The sequence below is a fragment of the Rhopilema esculentum genome, chromosome 7 (assembly GCF_057945365.1).
Source record: "Rhopilema esculentum isolate cy_ngs chromosome 7, ASM5794536v1, whole genome shotgun sequence".
In the NCBI taxonomy this organism is placed as follows: domain Eukaryota; kingdom Metazoa; phylum Cnidaria; class Scyphozoa; order Rhizostomeae; family Rhizostomatidae; genus Rhopilema; species Rhopilema esculentum.
Window position 1 is genome coordinate 3,693,118 of NC_142821.1, and position 22,423 is coordinate 3,715,540.

General features: G+C 35.5%; 2 protein-coding genes across 2 annotated transcripts; both read right to left on the reverse strand.

The window, feature by feature from the left end:
- Positions 1 to 279: 279 nt before the first annotated feature.
- On the reverse strand, positions 280 to 15,040 carry LOC135683579 (transmembrane protein 116). Its single transcript, XM_089109205.1, has 13 exons — positions 14,834 to 15,040; positions 11,691 to 11,734; positions 11,089 to 11,152; positions 10,524 to 10,673; positions 8,097 to 8,210; positions 7,078 to 7,139; positions 6,533 to 6,601; positions 5,980 to 6,016; positions 5,337 to 5,414; positions 4,382 to 4,427; positions 4,122 to 4,214; positions 3,462 to 3,541; positions 280 to 2,838 (listed from the first exon to the last, which is right to left on the reverse strand). The coding sequence occupies exons 1-13, from the start codon at positions 14,918 to 14,920 to the stop codon at positions 2,659 to 2,661; spliced, it is 1,104 nt and encodes a 367-aa protein (XP_088965331.1). The 5' UTR covers positions 14,921 to 15,040; the 3' UTR covers positions 280 to 2,658.
- Positions 15,041 to 15,603: 563 nt separating this feature from the next.
- LOC135683737 (SWI/SNF-related matrix-associated actin-dependent regulator of chromatin subfamily B member 1) lies at positions 15,604 to 22,417 on the reverse strand. The gene is made up of 6 exons (XM_065199086.2): positions 21,869 to 22,417; positions 20,453 to 21,093; positions 19,620 to 19,747; positions 18,992 to 19,164; positions 17,682 to 18,004; positions 15,604 to 17,202 (listed from the first exon to the last, which is right to left on the reverse strand). The coding sequence occupies exons 1-6, from the start codon at positions 22,400 to 22,402 to the stop codon at positions 17,160 to 17,162; spliced, it is 1,842 nt and encodes a 613-aa protein (XP_065055158.2). The 5' UTR covers positions 22,403 to 22,417; the 3' UTR covers positions 15,604 to 17,159.
- Between the last annotated feature and the right edge of the window lie 6 nt (positions 22,418 to 22,423).

The window sequence follows — 22,423 nt, forward strand, 5'->3', positions numbered from 1 at the left end:
TGACCATGAACATGTTACAAAAACATAAAAAACGCTGCTAAGAACTTATAGGATAATCACCAAAAAATTATACTTTTTTAAAAAAAATAGAATACATAATTTTGAAGTTTAAATGCATATGCCAATAACTTCCAGAATAATCACCAAATAATAAGATTTTTGTACAACACGTTCAATGGGTCTGATTCACACGTTTACCTTGCTGGTAAATGATTGGGTGAAGAGGCAAGTTACCTGACTGTTAAAAAGAGTTTTCAAAATCTTTTAACCCCTAAATCAATTTTCAAATGCAAAATGTTAACAACATCTGCATTAACGACAATATGTTCAGCTTTTGTAGCAAGAAAAGTCGACCTAACTGAATCTTTTGCGAAATATTGCAATTTTGATATGGCAGCATTTTCCTTGAAAGGTTATGCCTCAGGGAACCTACAAATAGGTAGCGAAATGACTTATAGGTCATATGTTGGCAATGGCACTTTGTTGGAGTTTCAAAACAAAAAAATCAAATCTTTTCCAAAACATGTGGTTCTTATTGTAATTAACTACCAGTCTTGAAGTTTTGATTTTTTCATAAGCTTTACATTTCTGAGGAAGGAAGTCGAGAACTAAGTCCTCATGAACTCTCTGTGACAGAGACAAATAAACATTTTTCTTCTTTTTGCACTCCTGAATGTTCATCTAATAAAACAGTTGCCAAAAATTTATCGTCTCCCTAATAGCTTCACAAATTGTCAAGCAGCCCTGAACTGTATACAGCTGTTGCAAGCTTATCTCTTTAGAAAAAGCAAGCTAACGCTTTTGAAACCAGGACGAGCCTACTAAACCCGCCCTTGATACATAGCGTTCCTTAAAAGGGCAAAGAAAATATATCTTCAAAATCAAATTCCGAAGACGGCACGAAATAGCGGAAACATCACAGTACTTTTCGTCCGATTCATTTAAATCAAATTTATCAATTATGTCAAAATTAAATTCATTTAAAGAATTCTGTCTCTTAGAAGAAAGACATTAAAATGTTCATTTAATATCTTGATGCATTTTGTGTCGATGCAGATGCATTTTGGATATACTGCAAAATCTACTTTGCAGATTCACTCAAGGCACAAATTTAACGCATGTAAAACATGTAAAAATTTGGGTTGTGTGAAATTTTCGAGCTTTTTTTATTATTTTTACCATTCTTCGTATTAGTTCATGCTATTGGAATTAGCTCCTTATGAATAGCATAGATTATCTTGAGAAAAGTAGTTATGAAAATATTAAACTTCATGCTAAATGAGAATTTCTACAAGTTTATTTTTCATATTTCTGCTTGAAGCAATGTGTTCTTCTTTTCTATGTAAAAATTGGCTAAAAGATTTTCAATTAACTTAACTACAAGGACTTTTAAGAGACATACACGGGCGGTATCTGTTCCTTGGCCAAAAGGAAGGGAAAATCTTAAAATTTTCTGGCGGTGCAAAAATCAAAATGGCTTTAAAGAAGCAAACATCAAGCCAGATGTTTCGCAAAAAATTCCCTTCTAGCTTGAATTCATTATCTAAGAGGAAATTAATTTAGGGGAAGGTATAAATCCGTAAAAGCAAACATAATATAGGAATTAATGAGCTCCAAGCATAACGAAAAATCTTTAAAAAATGACTAAGCTACGGCAAAGGAAAAACAGACTTGATACACAAAAATTTTAAAGGAACGTTTTATGATCACACTCTATTAATATTTACAACCAACTGCAATAAAGTAATACTTCTGATACATGCGCCTAACTGGCGTACAAAAACCGTAGTTTGGTAGATTGATTATGCCAATCTCATATTTTACATACCAACCAAATTTGCTCGCTTTGTTAATCTAATGTCTTTAAGTGAAACTTAGGTACAAGGACCGAGACGCAGGGGGGGGGGGGGGGTGGCCTTGAACCCCCCCCATAAAAACCTAATACCATAAATAAAATACTTGTATTTTGTAAAATATGGCTGTTGTTACAATTATTTATCAGGCCCCCCCCTCTAATAAAAAGTTGTATCTCGGTCTTTGCTTAGGTAGACATAAAAACAAAGGCATACGAAAAGTCTAGATTAAAAATAAAAAACACTAATACTAAGTAAAAATGCAAGAATTTGGGAGGAAGATGCTAGAATCTGATAGTGAGAAGGTATGCAGGTCGAGCAGAATCAAAGATATCGAGCAACAAGAAAACATTGCTTGTCAATGTTAAAAAATGAGCTTTGAACTTGAAAAAATCAAATAAAAACAGGCTTTTAGCACAGCGGGTGCTCTCTCTCCTGGACTTGTCTATATATTGACGGAGCTCCTCCTTCAGAAAATCCTTACTTACCAATACCTTTAAAGTTAGTTAGTCTACAATTATATTGCTGTTCTTGATTGGTGATCTTACTAAGTTAAACTGAAAACCATTGTTATTTTGATATGCAGTCATTTTAGAAATATTTAGTAATTTAAGATGAAAATGGAGATTAAAATTTATGAAAGCATTCCGTGTTCGTTTTGCGTTATTGCGGATCTATAAAGAAGCGGCCTAGTTTGGTTTTCAACAAAAATTACATTAAATCTTTAATAAAAAATATTATCTTCTATTCAAGACAAACACAGAGTCGTGTCTCACGAAATAATCACGAAATAATCACGAAATAATCACGATGACCCGAGGTCTGCCGATCCCATCAATGATGTCGAAGGTGATTCAAGAGTCCCATAGTTATTTGTTATTGACAGCCAGTTGCGAGACTCCCGTGTCACTGCATCCCTGAAGGTCTTTCGACTCCATCCATAAACGAGACTGTTGAGAAATCCTTGCAGTGGTGCCGACAGGGTCTTAGGATAATGAAAAAAGGCCTATAAGTACTCCAATAGGTTGAGAAAGTGCTTGCTAAACGAAGGTTTGCAACTGGGAACAATTACGGGAAGAATGAGGTCAAATTTGGATATAGCCTACAGAATTTAGGTCTAGGAAGAAGCAGGCATGAAAATATGTTATTCTCTTGAAATCTTCACGAATTCTAACAGTCTAGCGATAGGCGACATAAACAAAGTCCATTTAAATCAGAAGCCAGTAAAGGGAAATGGACAGAAAGCCTCGTTTCTAATAAGAAGGTTGTTTAAATTCAAAAAGAGGATTCTAAATTGATATGATAGAACCACATACACAAACATTGATTTTCCTAGAAATTGGAGCTGACTTGAAAGATTTTAAAAATTTAAAAAAAAACAGTAGAGACTTCGTGAACTTTGATTGGTATTCTATTTGTTAACAACTTCTGTGATTTGTTACCTCGTCAGATTCATTTGCTGCTAGAATCATTTCGAAATATCAGATCTTTAAGCAAACATTAGTTTGCACATTGCTATATCCATACTGAAACCTTAATAGCAGAAAACAGCCACATCGAATTTCACTTCAGTTCTAGGCAAAGTTAACAATTAACCACTAAACATACTTGGATCACATAGAGACTGAAGTACTCGATGACCATTCGTTCGTCTCTCTTAAGCAGTCTGAGAGATGCTAGAATAAGTGCTGCAAAGAGAAATTGAAGCTGTAAGGACTGCGTTATGGAAGGAGAGTTACATTGCTAGTTTTAATTTGCAACTAAAAAATGTAAGCGTTGTATATTTAGGAAATCTACAAGTAGCTCAACGTGAATGCATCAATCTAAAACCTCTTTATCAATAAGATACTGTGAAATATATTTGTGTAGTACATATAATATTACTCTTATAAAAATCCATTATTCTACCACTGGTGATTTTACCTATCAACTAGAAATAATAAAAGTCAGCAATCAGGAGAGTGATTGCCTTTAGCATAGTTAGCACTGCTCTATAGATATTTCTAAATCAATGATTCATGCTCGTTTATATGTCGGGCTTTCATGTATAGAATATTTGCCTAATGACTGCATTAAGAGTGAAAATCGGAGTTCCAACCTAGAACAGTTTTGCTTTATACACAAAATAATAATATAGATATTTGCGGTGTTTTTTGTGTAGCTTACAGTTTCTTCGCTGGTCAATCCCGTTTTGACGGGTCGCTGGCGCTTTCAAAGCTGCAACCAATGAAATGTGAACGACGGGCGAAATTTAGCAAAAATACTCACCTGGAGTCCAGCAATAAATGAAAACGAGGACGTAAGCAGTAGCACGATGTGTCATCGCTTTTATAACAACTCGTTGTCTGTTTGTGTGGAAACCTTAGAAGGAGGAAAACCCCATTTTAATTAGCAAATCATCTTCATTTTAACAAGAATAACAAAAATACTACAGCATTCCAAGCATTTTGATTGCATTATAAAGCACTAACAGTAAAAAGATAAATACGAAGCGAATCAAAGAATCCACTCTTTGTTTTCATACTTACAAAGTAGCGTCTTTCGATACATCCTTAAAGTCGAGACGTACAAAACCTAGAAAGATGCATCTTAAAAACTCATCCAAAAAACTACCTCACATAATTCAAAACATGTCGCATTGAATACTATAGTCAAAATAATATGAAATTTGGTAGAAAATTTTTTCATTCATATAACATAGCTTGCCTGTCCCTAGATTGGCAAATACTTCTTGCGGCAAAAATGAAAAAATCACAGGGTCTTTGGAAGTTTAACTTCAACGCATTCGAGCAACGACTGGATTTTTACACTCAGTAGACAACTTTAAGGGTTAATTTTCGAGTTTCTAAAATACAGGAATTGATATTTGATGTCGATCTATCAAGCCTGTAGGAACGAGATATAAAAACAATATAGACTTTGATATAAACACATACAAAAACTCACACAGAACAGCGATCCAATATTTTGACAACTCTTTTTCGGTGATAATCTTTCGACAACAAAAGTACAGCTCAAACGCTTCATGAAACCATGACATTTATTTTGGGCAACGTTTATAACGAAAGACCAATTTTTTTAATGAAAACCATATACTTAAACCCAAATCCTGAAAAATATACCTCTGTTACAAAAATCCCCTTTTTTCTGTACTTTCCAGAATATATTCTTTAAGCAACGTCTGCATTAGTAGGGGGGACGGCATTACCATTTACAATCTACAAAAGCTTTTGTGAAAAAGACTAAGAAGCGTGATATGAATGCTACATCGCCTTTGTGCACCTTTGTTCATATACATTACCATTTTATACGCACGCAGAAATGTTGGAACAAAGAGTTAAGGTCTGCAAAAAAATTGTCAATTATTTGACAGAGTTATTGAAACAATAACTTTTCCAAAGAAAATTAGTTTTCGACTTTCAAAATGGAGGAATACAGGAAGTATCTTCAAGTTTGGCAAATTAAAATATCAACTAAACTTACGATAATAGAAAAAACAGCAAAAGTCAGGGTTGCTATCATTAGGACATAGCCATTGTATTTACCAAGTTTATCATCAGCCTAAAATTAAAAAATTTGATTTCAATTCATTCCATTCAGACCTAAACTTCATTATCACAAACAACAAAAACTATACGCATCATATACTAAAACCTCGAGACGGGCACATAATTTTACTCAAAAACTATTACCCGTAGCTAAAGTCTGGTATCACTGAACTACACAAAGCAACCCCCCTCCCCTACTCCCAGGCAGTACTTCTGGCTCCATAGGTGATCCTTAATTTTAGTATTAGTAGAAATTTTGAAAAAAAACCACGATACAAACATATCAACAGCAGAGGTCGAGTTAAATTTTTTGTGTGTAATATGCACCAGGCCAAGTCAATCCTTTCCCCGTTCTTCATCCTTTGACTCTCTGAGGCTCTGGCCCCAGGGTACGGACCAATGTGCAATGTGCACAAGGAATAAAATGCAAAACAATGCTAGTAAAGAAAATAAATTTCATGAAGAGGGGGGGGGGGGTTGGAAATAAGCCGAACGAGTAGTAAGCTATACCTAATTGGTTATATTTTCACCAAAAGATGTTCATTTTTCGACCAGAATCTAAGTTTGGAATAACTCACCGTTGTTGTACGAGGAGCATCTAGTAATATGATGCATCTAAAATATAACACCGATATTTAACGAGATTAAGTATAAAATATCATTTTATTCTACTTAAAGGCACAATGTCACAATGAGTTCCAGTGGTCATCTGATTTTTCATTTGGTTAGTCATACAATGGGCTAAAATGTTCTAATCTGCAATCCATGTCCCAGTTTCTCAATTGTAGATATGGCTGACGAATTATTGCTGGCATGAAATGTACACTGAGTGACGGGACATTGCGCTTTTAAACTGATGTGAGTTGGAAAGTGGGGAACCAGGATGTGTAAACTACAAACTAATAGCAAAAATGTAGCAAAGAACCTCTTTTGTTTTGCTAAATGTGAGAGAATGAGCCGTAGCTCCTTCACCAAAGACCACGATAAACAGTATTACAAATGGCTACTACTATGTGACATTTATTGCAGCCAGCTAATTACTCCTTTTCTAGTATGAATTGGTGTTTGATGAAGCATAGCATCAGCATATACAATTAACTGATTTAAGTTACAACTAACAATCCTCCTTACCGTTGGCAAGATGCTTGTTGTTGAGTGATCTCAAAAATCAGAGGTGCAATCAAGACCATTGGAAGCAACCTATCAAATTGTACACGAAAAATAACTTTGAAATTTCTGGTGCTAAATTTGCATACACAAGATATATAATTATTAATGCCTGCAGATGTGAGTCTATAAATGCATAGAGGGTCTCCAGGAAGGTGTCATAGTTTTAACAAAGTTTGCATTTTTCCCATTTGACAAAGTTCTAGTTTTAACAAGTTTGAATGCAATTCAAATCCCTCTGACATGGTCAGATTTAGTCTATTTCAAGTAAAAGGGGCTTGCATGGTCCTTCACCAGTAAAATTTTCCACATTTCCTTTTATGAATAGTTTTCTCTTTTGTTTCTATACTAAAGATACTAAACAACCTAATCATGAGTAAAGCAAAACCAATTTGGATCAATCATTGTGAAATGGTCAGACAGGATCAGATAAAAGTTGTATTTGCATCCGAAACAGATGAAATCAAAGAGTGCCAAAGTTACAAAATGAGGTTAAATAATGGACATACCACCAAACTAAATAGGCAATTGACTTGATCCGCTCTGTGTTACAGCCATTTTGCCCTGAGGTCTAAATGGAAAAAAATGGCAATTAAACAAGTAAAGCCAAACATCTAAAACCTCTCTTGCAACAAATTCTACTGCCAAATTCACCAATTTCGGAGATTTTTAGTCAGTAGGTGATTGCAAAATGGCTCAAAATAGTTTTGTAAACTTCCTTTGATATAATACAACCAACAGGTGTGGATGAAAATTGAGTAATTATCGAATGCTACCTAGCAGATTTCTCTTATCCCTTGAATCATTTTGATAATAATCTTTCAAAAGTAAAAGAATCAGAAGAACTGAACCTAATACTCCATGTGGGATGGCAAGTGATTAATTGGTCAGAGCTGACAAAGAGCCATATAAATGAATCAAACAAACATTACACCCAGATGCAGGTACAAAAAATAAAGTTGCTATTAATGCAATGAAAACATCAGTTTTCTTGATATTCTGTTTTACCATAGTATTTATAACTTAATGTTTAGTTTTTGCAGTAGCTTCAAAAATCTGTTGCTTTTTTGAAGTAATCCGATGTAAAAAGATAAAAACAGACTTTTAAGAATGCTTTCTTTTCCAAAATAAAGATTGTAACGATACATTGTTTGATAGATTGTTTGATAAAACAATAGATAGATTGTAACATAATAAAGATTGTGGGAAAATTTTTTAAAGTTCACATTGTGGAAATGTCAAGGAATGTCAATATCCCTAAGCCCTTGTCGCTATGACATAACAACTTTAATAGCTATCAAATAGTATAAACTATTTGTTACTTTTTGTTTGGTGTGTTACCTATGAACACCTATTTTCAAAATGCGGCATTCAATAGAGGGTGGTGTTAATCATAGGGTGGAGTTTATCAGAGGGCAGCATTTATTAGAGGGCTGCGTTTATTAGAGGAAATGCGGTACTGATGCCACAAAAAAACAAAATCTCAGTTGCTACAAAAAAGCATTATAATTTTGTCTTGAAATAACACCTGCAACTCTCCCATGCTGTCAAAAAGTACAATCCTATCTTTTTTCTCTTTCATTCTCAGGAACACATTCAATGCATAGTTGACCGTTAAAAAGAATGTCATCAGATGAACCATCTGTAAGGGAAAATGAAAAAAAAATTTCATTGCTCATCATATACCTGCATTAAATAAGATAATAAACAAAACTTTATCTATCACAGGTACTTATTGTGTCCAGAAAATGTTGAGAAATGAGCAGATGGGCAGTCAATTTGATTTTGAATATGACAAATGCTTTCCAATAAAATTGTTACAGATAAAAAAGGCTTCGAATGCAAAGGCTGTTTAGTATTTTGTAATTTACTTATTGACATTCATGGCTCTACTTTATATATTGAGATATAGAAAACTCCAAAATAAGCAGGAATCACAGGGTATCAGGGTGTGCTGGGAAATTGAGGGAAAGTGCTGATTGCTACAATTCTTCTTGGCCATGTATGCATCCTTGCAATTTTTACACCAGTATCTTATTCTGCAGTCATTTATACAGCTTTATCATTATAGTAACCTTTATTATTATTATAATATTATCCTGTCTCGAATGGAAATTCTTTTAAGTACCTCGGTCGTCATTTTGACTTTGAAATGACAAACCAAGAACATAAATCTGATCTTTTATCATCACTGTCCAACATGCTCAAACAAATTGATTCCCAGCCTCTACATGCAAAAAATAAGTTGCTTCTTTATCACAACTTTGTTCTTTCTAAAATCTCTTGGAACCTTACTGTAGCAGATCTTTCAAAGACGTGGGTTGTCGAGAATCTTGACAACCTTGTATCCAAATACATCCGCCAGTGGCTCGACCTCCCAATAAGTGCTACCTTGAGTAGCATTATTCTTTCTAAAAACCAGTTTGGACTCAGCCTAACTTTACCATCCGCCAAATTCCTACAGTGTCAAACTATTTTACGCAACGCATTGAAATCTTCACCAAACGATAACATTCGCTCTTTATGGAAAAATACCAGCAGTAGCACAAATATACAATATGATATATATAGGAACACGAAAGAAGCATTAAAGGCTGTCCAGCAAGAACATAAAGATCGTCTGCAAAACATTCTAACTTCCCAAGGATCTTTATTGTCACATCTTTTTAACCAGGATCTTCCACAAATAAACAAACTTTGGTCAAGGTGCAAAGTAGCATGCCTCAGAATATTTTCAATTTCACCATAAGGTACCTGAACAATACCCTTGCTACACAGAAAAACTTGAAAAAGTGGAACTTGAGCCAGACTTCTGATTGTTCTTTCTGTTTTCTGCCAGAAACCCTCCTTCACGTTGTTGCTGGCTGCAAAACATACTTGGAACAAGGCCGATACACCTGGCGTCATAACTCTATCTTAAACTTTCTAGCTACGTCTCTTAAAGCTGTTAATGAATCTACCATCTACGCTGATATACCTGGCTATCTTTCACCATCAATCATAACTGGAGAAAACCTTCGCCCAGATCTTCTCTTGAAGACTAACAACAATTACCTATACATCTTAGAGCTTACTGTTGGTTTTGAATCCAATCTTGACACAAATGCAACAAGAAAACACAACAAGTATGCTCCTCTCCTATCTGACTTACAGCGAAAGTTCAAATGTGTCTCTTTTGTGAATCTTTCTATGAGCTCTCTTGGCATCTTTGGCAATTCCTGCATCTCTTTCTTCAAAATGTGTGACTCTCTCTCCATCGATCAACAACAAAAACGGTATCTCATCTCTAAACTTTCCAACATTGCCATTCGTACTACGTACTACATATTTTGTTGCAAAAATAAACCATGGACAAATCCGGAATTACATCCGTTTTAATTTTGCTTGTTTTATTTTTCTCAGTTTTTCCTTTTACCTTACGATTGTTATAGTTTTTTCTTGTAAAACCAGGCTAGCCAATTGCAAATTACCTTGTAATAGTGAGATTTGTAATTGTAGTTTAAGTTGAATTGAAAATGAAATGTTTCCATTATTATTATAAGCTTTATTATTATTATTCATAAAATGTCCTGGATTGTATTCTCATCATTAACACCTTGAATTGACTTGGTATCCACAGTAACTCAATCAATCACACATTTTTAGCATCCTCTTATTGTATGTGTTTACACCCAATATTGTAATTAAGTCAATAAATTCATCAAGCCATAGGTCCACACAATGTATTTTACTGGCTCCTCTTCTACATGTTAAGGCAAATTTAATAAGTACTTGCAACATTCAAGGAAAAATATAGGAAGCAACAACACATAAAAGATAACAAGCATCATTAACAAGCATCTAAAACATCATTATGATAACAAAAGTTTGCCGATACTACTATGTCAGCAGTGATTAAGTAGACAACAGAAAAATTAGAATAAATGATTATAAATTTGATTTTGCTGAGAAATACCTCACAAAGTGCTTGCCACGTAGCACAAAAATACCCGATCTTCAATGGAGGAAAGCCCTGATTCTCATGCTTGAAGTGAATGATTGGCCCAGTTATCCAAAATAATGCTAGCAAAAGGTCTGCTATTGACAGATGGAATAGCGAATTCACCTGCAAAAAGGTTATTTTTCTTTCAATTCCTATTCTTAAATTTGCTATTTTAATAAACTAAACTTAAAAAAATTTAAAATTTACATATTCAGGTAAAGCCAGATTTTTATCTTGCTAAATAGATCTGCATTACATTCCGGGTAACAATGGAAAATAATAAAATGATTACATTTTGAGACTTGGAAAATTTTGAAACCACAGATAATACATTCATTATTAATTTATTAACAAATGTTTTATCATAATTAAAGATGATGAGATTTGTTTATCATCTTCCCAAATGTTTCAAAGGTTCCACTCCCAATAAAATGACATTTATATTACAGTAGGTATGTATTACAAAAAGTAATAAAAATCTTAGGAAAAACACAAAAACAAACACAGAAAGATTAGAACTCAAGGGCAAAATACTTACATCAGGGCTTCTACATATTCTGTTGTAAACAACAAAGATGATGACAGATCCAGCACCAATTATGCTAATGTTGAATTAAAAGGAATCAGTGCTATCAAAAGCAAACAAATGAATCAAAAAAATAAAATTAGTATTGTATATATCTGTATGGTCAAAACATTTTCAGGGTGTTTACAGTATCATTGTTTAATCATTGAACACATAAGAGAAAGCACTGCTATTGTAAACCATCACAACACTCCATCAAGTTAATCTCTTCAATTGATTCTAATGAACAATCCTGGATGACTTAATTTTGCTCCTCGGGTCAAAATAAAATTCCTGTCATCTTTTGCTTTTCAACCACTATTTCACTATTATGATAGTTTATAAGAAATCTAGGCTTCTTCATGGTCCCACATTTTTCCTATCAGTTGTTACTGCAGCCTACCTTTTTTATATTTCTGCAATCAAAACAAATTACAATCACATTCTTGCCTAAACATCATTCATTTGAAGCCATATAGCTTCTTAATAAAGACTCAGAATCATATACTGGAAGTCTTGATGATCTCACATCATGGAGGATCACTTCAAGCCTTACACTTTATTCCTGTGCTTACCTCAGTGAAGATGATATTATACTCAGGATACCAAGTATCTTTATCTACAAGAAAAATAAAGGAGCAACGTTGGTAACGTTTCCCCCAGTATAAGGCGCCCCAGTATACGGTCCAGCCCCAGTATAGGGATTGTCAATCAAGATTATGTTCTTAAGTGCCGCCAAAGCCGTTTCGGTTCGTTATCGTCGCGATGATAGATAGAAGTTATTTCAAGTCACAGCGGCTTCTCGGCCAGTAGACATTCAGCCATACACTTTCAGCAAGCGGCCATGTTGTAACAGCAGTACTTGAAAGACATTCGCGTAGCTCACCTTTAAAATATTATACCTTTAAAACTCATACAAAATATAAGTTTAGTTGTTTAAGTTTCGTTTTATTTTGCTCGTACCAAGTTTTGGTGCGACTATCGAGCCGAGTAACGTGGGAGCCTTTAGCAAGAATATAGGGCTCGCTCGTTCAGCTGACAACTACGGGGGTCAAATTGTTTCTAGGATACAGTTTTGAAAAAATCTTGACTGAAACTGTTTCGCCGGCCAATTGAAATCGGTGCACTTGCGTTGAGACTTTATTTGTTTTATTGTTTTGTGGGGTTCCTGGTGTTTAATGTTGCTTGCCTTGTTTATATGACGAGCATTGACTGGGGATTTTTATGAACTAGAAGTTAGAAGAAAGAGGGTTTCGCTATGTTCTCAAGGTTGCAAATCAACCTTTTGATTATATGCAGCATTCTGAAAATCAAGTCCACATGTCACATTGCGTTTTTTGCTTGTTCAAAAATTATCTTCCCCAAGAACTACACCTCGGTTGTGGGAGACACGCGCGGGGCCTTCACCCCCGGGTCAGACATAGAGAATTCTCAGAGTAGCGCGGACCTCTGTACACTTTTGCATAAATTTTGCCTTTTGTATGACCGATTATACCTTTAAAACTCATACAAAATATAAGTTTAGCTGTTTAAGTTTCGTTTTATTTTGCTCGTACCAAGTTTTGGTGCGACTATCGAGCCGAGTAACGTGGGAGCCTTTAGCAAGAATATAGGGCTCGCTCGTTCAGCTGACAACTACGGGGGTCAAATTGTTTCTAGGATACAGTTTTGAAAAAATCTTGACTGAAACTGTTTCGCCGGCCAATTGAAATCGGTGCACTTGCATTTAGACTTTATTTGTTTTTATTGTTTTGTGGGGTTCCTGGTGTTTAATGTTGCTTGCCTTGTTTATATGACGAGCATTGACTGGGGATTTTTATGAACTAGAAGTTAGAAGAAAGAAGGAAACTCTAATTTTAAGGAACCTGCACATTTTGATGAAAATAGGTGACTTTTTGGCGGGACCCTTTACAAATTTTTGCGGACAATGCTAATAGGTAAGAACAATCCATTTATGATTTTTGGTATCAAGATCGATATTTCATCTGCGACAATTGATGATACAAGAGGTCGACCGATTACACTTTTGACATTGCGTTCATGATAACAACATGGTTGTAATCGTGATGTTCATTTTATGCATTTTATCTTGATTTCGTGATTGGGAAATATGTTTGAAAATAACTTTTGTTTGGAAGAATCCAATGAAAATTTCGCCTAATTTTAACGTTAATAACAATTAACGTTAACGTTAATTGACATTAAATATACAATTGACAGTTTTGATTTTGGTCATATATTGTTTGTTTCATTATTTAGTACTGGCCAATAATTTATCAGCCAAATTTTGCAAAAAAGGCAGTGAGAGGTTATAGAGGCAAATTCTTTCTCTGCACATTCAAAATGGCGGATATGTGGATAATATTATGCTGAATCAGCAAAAATTAAAATAACTATAATATCTGAATGAGCAAGGATATCAACTTGAAATTTTCAGGTTATTTTTCTCTCAAAATGCTAAGTATCTGATAGGAGTATCAGGAAAATTTGAGAGGGTGCATTACATGACTGTCCCTCATTGGCATGGAATGACCCTGTTACAATTACAATTTTGTCTTCCTAAACATTGCTAGCTTTTCTGCAATTGACCCATTTTTTAGTGAAGCTAGTAAGAATTTATTCAAACTTTTCAAATTAACGTCTACTGCAACTTTCTTTTCGCATGGGCTCTCAACTGGTTTCAAACAAATGGGTTTTCTTTTCCCTTGTAAGGTTGCAGAATCTTTTTTCCATTTAGAACCCTTACTCATAGCCATTTCCTTCCTCTTTTTATTCAGCGGGGCATGTTGTGATTCTGTTTCGCTTCCAACTGCAGTGCAATTTTCGCAAAACCACTTGTTCTGCCTTTTTATTACTGCTTGGACACATTCTACGTGGAACCATTCATTACAACTATCGCAAGCAGTCATTGGGGAACCCCGTTCATAAATATCCCCAGTCAATGCTCGTCATATAAACAAGGCAAGCAACATTAAACACCAGGAACCCCACAAAACAATAAAACAAATAAAGTCTCAACGCAAGTGCACCGATTTCAATTGGCCGGCGAAACAGTTTCAGTCAAGATTTTTTCAAAACTGTATCCTAGAAACAATTTGACCCCCGTAGTTGTCAGCTGAACGAGCGAGCCCTATATTCTTGCTAAAGGCTCCCACGTTACTCGGCTCGATAGTCGCACCAAAACTTGGTACGAGCAAAATAAAACGAAACTTAAACAGCTAAACTTATATTTTGTATGAGTTTTAAAGGTATAATATTTTAAAGGTGAGCTACGCGAATGTCTTTCAAGTACGGCTGTTACAACATGGCCGCTTGCTGAAAGTGTATGGCTGAATGTCTACTGGCCGAGAAGCCGCTGTGACTTGAAATAACTTCTATCTATCATCGCGACGATAACGAACCGAAACGGCTTTGGCGGCACTTAAGAACATAATCTTGATTGCCAATCCCTATACTGGGGCTGGACCGTATACTGGGGCGCCTTATACTGGGGGAAACGTTACCAATATGGTTGAAATAAAGAATTGTATAAACAAGGCGCAGAAAAACTGCTAAGTTAGTCCTGTAATTTACGTTAAAGATTGTATACATACAAGCATACAAACATACGTAAGCCCTTTTAGTTTTTGAATACACAAAAACGTCCACACATAAGTAACTAATGTTTTGAAACTCATTATGTATGACTGGGGGTCCAAACTCGTTCATTTCTACTTACGTTTTCAACAAGTTTCTCTGCAGTTTTACTGTCTATCAGCGAAGTACAAAATCCAAAATCATTGCCAGAAACTTGAAGGGACTCCATTTCCAGTAACAACCTGATCTCTACGGCTAAGAAATCTCCTAAGCAGCATTAACGAACCTTGACCCACTGACGTTTCTGTTTTCGTTTCGAAGGTCGTTCTTCTTCTCCATTTCACGCAGCCTCTCTTTCGCTTAATTATAAAACGCTAACATCTGCAGCTGCACTATGAAGAATTGAGTAAAAGGGGTCGAAAATTTCCTAGCGAATTCATTCAAAATGGAAAAACGTCCCCTCCAGTGGATATTTGAATATCACCTTGGAGGAAACAGAAACTGATAGAAAAACAAACTAGCAAAGAAAAGTAACAGAAACTGATAGAAAAACAAACCGAGGTGTCATGAAGACCCTGCAGGGAACACGTTGTACATAATGAGTCTTGTTTCTTTTTTTCCGTGATGTTTATAAAGGGATCTCATCGAGATTGGGGGGGGGAGCTGATTTTTGGATCATCGGTTGAGTGTAGATTGTTGGGTTTATCGATTTCAACACAAGCGCGTGCACAGAATAAAAATTGGATATGTTTTGGGAATGTATTGTGGATATCATTTTAGTAATCATTTTGAATCTAGATTGTAGATTAACTGTTTCCTAAGACGACTGATTGAAAGAACTTTGGAATCATAGCTAGTTTGTTTCCCTCTTATTTTCTTGAACTGAATTTATCGTACGGGAACTTTGTTCGGTTTAACTATTCCTGCAGAAATTGTTACTTTTATGGATTATTTGGCAATGTTATACATCACGAGGAATACCAAAAATCCGGTGCCAAAAATTTGGGTGGACTAGTTTTCGGTGGAAAGAAATTCGGTCACATTTTTTAAATTTCAGTGTAAATTTCGGCGAGAACGTGAAAACTTCGGTGCAAAAATGAAATTCGGCGAGAAAAGAAATGAAACATTTTCAATAAGTTTTTTCTATCTTCAACATAACATTTTCTGGAACGCAATCATAACAGCTACGAAAATTGAATAGTTTGATATCAGCCCAATAAATGGAACTGAAGAGTAGGCCAGAATGTCAATTTACAGGAGGTCTTTTTTATAACCTATGGCAGAAAATTAATTGGAAACGTTTATAGTTAACTCTTTAGGATAACTCTTTACGATAACATAACTCTTTAGGAATCATCAGGGAAAAGTTGCCGTGATACTCGGAGTGTTCTTGTTGTTGTGTCTTATCGTGTGACATCGGCGACCAGTTTACGTCATTCTTTTCTGCTTTCCTTACTTCTAATAAGTACCAACATCCTGCTTCATTCTGCCAATCACTGAAGATGTTTGAACTTCTTCTTCCTCTTGCCCCTGTTCCTTTTATCTTTCCCGTAAGTGTAAGCTTTTCTGTTCCGTCTTTTCACATGCAGTATCAAAGGAACTTTTACAGTTGTTTCTTAACTTTTCCAACAGCCTCTTTCAGCTCCTCCTTCAACAAAAACATCTTCATTTGTTGAAGACTTGTCCATCTTGTTCTTTATACTCTCTAAAGAAACCACATCTCTGCTGCAATGATTCTCTTTCCATTTCTTTAGATACAGTCCATGGCTCACTTCCATACTTCTCTTTGAGTAGCAACTTAGCATCATCTTGTTCTGTTCACCAAAAGAGTGTACAGCTCTGCCTATGCGGTATCGAGGACTTTATGCAGACCGGTAAAGAGCAATTTTCATTAATTAGAATGATACATAAAAAACTGTTAGCGTTTGCAATGGTGGATCCAGTGTAAGATTTCGTGTCAAAGGATATCAAGGAACAATTTTGCATTTTAACAAAACGAGACATCTCGATATAAATATACTGTTGTCTACCAAATACTGACGGCTAGACTTTAGGAAGTCAAACCGTTAAGAGATATTGCTACAAACACAAGATAGTTTTTCTTCTCGTTAAAACTCATGTATAGAGTACGGTGTCATTCTTTTCATATAAAAATCAAGATAGGTTAACAGTTACAATAATGTTTTTGCGTCCTCAACAATCAATGATGCCCAGGCAAGTCTTTAAAAGATGTACTTTAATGGGATCTTCGACAGATGCTTGGCAAGTTAGATAATAGCCAGCTTAATGGAGACTAGCATAAACTTGAATGAACATTTAGTAAGTTGACTAAGTTCCCCGTAAGGTAGTGCACACATCTCCGGATAATTGAGCTGTGACATGTTCACAATGACTTCAATTTATGAGCTGTTGTGCCTCAGTGTACATCAACTTTGCTTGGTGAATCAATACTGGGCTTGACTGATACATCATATGTAACTTGGAACCGTATTTGCCAGACGACGCATACGCCTAAAAGTGAAGCAGATTAGTTACATAAAATTTTTTTAAAAAAGCAAACGGGTATAGAGAGGCTGAAAGTACATTTTCTTCATTTCTTAAGAGGCAACTAAATGTTAGAAACGTTAAGTAATTTGATGTTAATGATATGGAGCAGGTTAACTGATCGATTATCGAATGACTAAACGGAAAAAAGATGAAAGATGAAAGAAAGGAAGGGAATAAACTATAAAAAATACGAAAAATTAAAAAAAACTACGAAATAATAATGGTACTCACAGCCTTATCGCCAACATTACTTATTCACACAAAATATCGACTGAAGATTCTTGGTGGCTTTAAAAATGTTTAAATCTACTATTAAGCACCAAGTCATAACTTAACAAGTCACAGTCCCAGCTAAAACTGCTCTTCAAATAACGTCTATTCAAAGAAATATTTGCTTAAATATTATAAATACGAGAATTTTACAAAATTCTGCTAAAACGAACCTCGTATTTCTATCTTGATCGCGCAGTTTCTTTTCCATTTCGGCATCGGTAAGTGTTTCCAAGAATGGACACCAATGGTCTACGTCATTTCCTGTTCTAAATGGGTTGTCTATGGTTGGCAATGGCGCTTCACTGAAAGCATATGTCTTTGTGTGCCAACTCAGTTGTCCGCGGATGCTGTACGCAATAGCAGTGACGAATTCTCCGCCTAATCCAAGGTCTGTACATAATGACATTGCAAACTGCTCAGGGGTGTTCAATGGCTCTGCCATGTCCCATTCAAACTGATCGACCAGTGAAACATTCCCAACATGAATATTTAGCTAAAAAACAATATGTCAAAATAACATTTAGTGAGAATCATTCACAAAGTTTTTGGATGAATAACAATTCTTTAAGAAGGTAGCAATAATATATAAACCTAATACACGGCAGTTTGAATATGATACTAACATGGGATCCTTTACTCAGCTAGGGAAAGTACAATCAAGAAAGCATTTGAAACTCGTCATACAAGGAGGATTCGCAGCTGTATTGAACGTTTACACATTCTATAAATTCATGCTAGCCAACACGTTTTAGGGATTTGTCTCAACAACTGTGTCCCAAGATTGTAGGTGATTTGCAAAAACAAGATGAGTTGGTGTTAGGGGGGGGGGGGGGGAGTATGGGGTTGCCATACAACATACAAATTGTGTTAGGTTTCTCACATGTAACAGCTTCAACTTTCATGTCCCAGAAATCATATTTAACTCTTTTGCAATTTAAACAAATAAAGCTTTATTATTTTCTTGTATTGCTTTTCTCTAGCAGGATAGAATGAAACTTTTTCCACCTAAGTATGGGAATATTTGTTTACAGCACTGTTGATTAATTCATTAATTCATTAATTCATTCACTCATTTATTCATTTACTCATCCATTCATACACTCATTCATTCATTTATTCATCCATTCATTCACTCATTCATTCATTCATTCATTCATTCATTCATTCATTCATTCATTCATTCATTCATTCATTCATTCACTCATTCATTCATTCATTCATTCATTCATTCATTCACTCATTCATTCATTCATTCATTCATTCATTCATTCATTCATTCATCCATTCATTCACTCATTCATTATTCACTCATTCATTCATTCATTCATTTATCTGCTCATTGTTACTCTTTTAGGTAAGTAAACCCAATTAGTTATCATTCACTGCCATGCAGGGGGCTGGGATTGCAAGGGGCTGGGATTGCAAATTTGGAAACAAAGACAAGTTTTTTTGCCACAACCAAGGAAAACAAGACAAAAACCTTTATAATAACTCTTTGATCAGCAGCATCATCCATATTGATTTCTGTTTCTGTTGAATGTTGTTTGATTTGTTGCTGAATAGCAGATGCAACTGCTGGCACAAAGCTGTTAGCTGGAAGGTCCAAGTCATCACAGAAAACTTCAGCAAATGACTCTGGTGTAATTAGTGTCTCTGAAAAACATTTCATAAAGCTTGGCTCGTTAACAAGAAAGTTTTCAAAAAGAGCTAACAACTGAGTGGAAGTTAACATAGATTTCTGCCCAGATAAGACACATCCAAGCTACCACTGCAAGGAAGAAAAAATTTAAGCAAAAATTTATGACTCTGACACTGTCAAACCACCTGATGAAACATTTTTACATGAAATATATCCATAATAATTATAATTGCTCTATCTGCAATTCAGTTTTCCAACCATGGTTTAAATAGGTTTTAGGTCCTTAACAAAACAGGCAAAACTTCCAATGAAAAATATTTATTCTTCTTTGCAAAAGTAACAACAGTGGCCTTTGAATATTTTGCATTATTCTCATATAGTTAGCATTATTTGTGCATCTCGTTATGATAAGAAAGTCGTTGCAGCACATGCAGTACACATAAGAATACAAAGGATGTTGTGAACTTACCATTTTTATTCCAAGTAAAGGAGTCCCTTAACTTCTGTCCATCTATTTCAATGTCTAACCTTATAGGTATTAGTTCTTCTGGTAATGCAGCTGCCTCGTGTACTGCTGCCATATCATGATCATCATAGCTACAAATAACATGCAACATAATACCATATTTTCAGCATTAATACACAACTATTAAAAATTTCTTAAACTGAAATAGCTAGCATGCCAGCAACTTACCTGTCATTAAATTTATGATGAATTACTTTGGTTAAAAGAAAAATAAAATTGCACAAAATAAAAGGGTCATAACTGATAGAAATGTACGGAAAAGTCCCTTAGAAATGCAGTAATGTATTGACAAGTTAAATGGATGACAGCCTGAACTGCATACATATGATCAATCCTTGCAACAAAAATTTAATCTGATGGCCCTTGACTTTTATAATAGCAAGTGCACTATTTGCAGATGATTTCAGTTGCAAAATATATTGAATTTGTCATTTAATTTTGAATAAGGATGGTCCATTAATTTAACTGCTTTTAGCAAAGGCATTATCTAGTTTACTTGATCATTATCAATTGATATTCCAGTTGACCAGTTGACAGAGCATGACAAATGCATGCACTCAGCAGGATCAATTTATTACAAGGTTATTGCCTAAACTTTTTTGTTTTGTCCCCCCAGAGCCTTTTGGCTGGCCCTATCACTGATTCATAGGCCTGCTTAGTGTCATCCACATTATAAATATATGACAGGGTGACAGACAGGACCTTAAGTATGACAAACCACAAAGTTAGTCTAAATGCCAACAACTTTCCCTGGTCAAGGATATTGTATGACCTACCAAGTCGGGAAAGATTTAACTCTTTTAGGACCAAATCTGTTTCTGTTAATAGGAGTGGCAGCTGGAACTGCATCAAGATGATGGGAACTGTTCGGTAAAATATTTGGCAACCAAACATTACTACCGCGCTTGGCCTTGTTTCTATCCACATTCTGTAATGCAACCTTTTCACGTAATTCAACCTTATACTTGTCATCATCACCCTCGAGAATCTCTTCTATCTCTGTTGCTCTAACAAGCGTAATGTTTGTTGCCAGGGAACTTCCACTGGCATTTTCTTGTGAGGCTATTTTTTTTCTCTCGTCAATTGTGGCTAGCCTACGCCATAAAGATGGATACTTCTTGTACAAAGATCCTCGGAAAAGGCGTAAAAAATTTCCAACTTCACTGCCAATCATATAAGATTCACCATCATCCTCTAATTGAAACTTTTTGGGTTTGTTTCCATAAGTTAAAGGGGCAACTGAAGAGTTTGCTGCTTTCGGAGTCGCCATCTTTTCTTTGTTGTAGAGTTGCCTCTCTCCCGATATCTGTCGTTTTAGGAGTGAGACCGCTATACCCTTCAAAATTTGTGGTGCAGAAGGCGGGAAGATTTGAGAAAAGTGGCTGAGGGGATCGTATCTGCAGTGACCATTGTCAATTTATTAATTTTTTCCAGCCTCTCTGAATGTCAGTGACTGTCAGTGGCGTCGCTAGCTCGAAAAAACTGGGGTGAAAAAAAACAAATTTTCTCGGTCATGCCTTTCAGACTTTTGGAAAATCCTTTTTTAATATTTTTTACCTATTTCGAATTTTTTTGACAAGCAACTTTCTCAAGCAGCATTTTCCGTAACGGTGGCTTTTCTGCCAGTGCGAGAATCGAAATCGATGTGATCAGCCTAACTCCCCCCCCCCCCCCAAGGTTTTTCAACGGATTACGAGGAATTAAAAAATCGACTTCTGGGAAAACTGTGGTGGACATGTCCATCCCGTGGCGACGCCACTGGTGACTGTATCCATTCACAGAAAATTTATAAACGTATGAAACACTTCTGTAGGGTAAAATTCGCTAATTTTATCGTTAATATCTTCTTCTGAGTCTCTGGCACCCTGCGTACAGCTTAACAAGACTTCTTACTCTCCCAGTTCCCCTCTCGAATCCAAAATTTTGACAATGTTGATGCCTCGTTCACAATTTTATTAGCCTATTCAATATTCAATAGTTTATGAAAGAAACATTGTACAGAGGAAACGGATGTTGTTTAAATTCATTATAATTCCTTGTAGCATTTGCTGTTTATGCTCGTGCCTTTTATGCTAGGGGGCCTGTTAGAAAGTGGATTTGAAGAATTCTTCATCTTCTTTCAAGGAAAGCGTTAATTTTCCTTTGTCAAGTTTGTTTACTATAAACAACTTAGTGCCGTTTTCATTGGATTAGCAGGAATAAGTAATAAGGCGTAAAATAAAAGATACCATATCATACCATTTTGGCATTATCAGATCTCTGAGTTCTGCTCTTCTCTTTAGCTTTTTAGGCTTTATTTGATGTTGTGTTGAAACACAAGAGTTTATAAGTGGAGCAAGATGTACTTCTGTACCTTCGCCTCTTAAAGCTTTTACCGGATTCGCAGTCCCATGGATTTGGTTCTGCAAACAAGGTTTTTTGATAGGCACAACAAAACCACGCGATTTCGTTCCACCAGGACCTTTGAATTGCTGACCATCCCCTCTCAAGATTGCTTCACCGTCTGATGCTCTAATGCACATAAGCTCCCAATTTGCAAGGACTCTATTACTCACTCCAAGTTCAGATAAAATTTTCTTTTCATCTTTGGTAACAATTCTACGCCACAAATTGGGGAATTTTTTGTATAGGGCACCTTTGAAAAGATCAAGTCGGCTACCAACCTCACTTCCAATCATATAACTCTCATCGTCACCTGGAAAGCGGTAAACTGTTGGTAAATCCATTGCCTTTCTCAAAACCAAAAC

What these genes read in the sequence shown, in the direction of transcription:
- LOC135683579 (XM_089109205.1), bottom strand. Translation starts at nt 14,920, where the DNA reads ATGGAGTCCCTTCAAGTTTCTGGCAATGATTTTGGATTTTGTACTTCG. An exon ending in CGTGGCAAGCACTTTGTGAG is followed by an intron (nt 8,211 to 10,523) that starts GTATTTCTCAGC and finishes TTTCCCTTACAG; the next exon opens with ATGGTTCATCTGATGACATT. An exon ending in CATTTATTGCTGGACTCCAG is followed by an intron (nt 3,542 to 4,121) that starts GTGAGTATTTTT and finishes TTCTCTTTGCAG; the next exon opens with CACTTATTCTAGCATCTCTC.
- LOC135683737 (XM_065199086.2), bottom strand. Translation starts at nt 22,402, where the DNA reads ATGGATTTACCAACAGTTTACCGCTTTCCAGGTGACGATGAGAGTTAT. An exon ending in GCCTTATTACTTATTCCTGC is followed by an intron (nt 21,094 to 21,868) that starts TAATCCAATGAA and finishes AAAAATTAATAA; the next exon opens with ATTGACAATGGTCACTGCAG. An exon ending in ATCAAAGAGTTATTATAAAG is followed by an intron (nt 18,005 to 18,991) that starts GTTTTTGTCTTG and finishes ATTGTTTTTTAG; the next exon opens with CTAAATATTCATGTTGGGAA.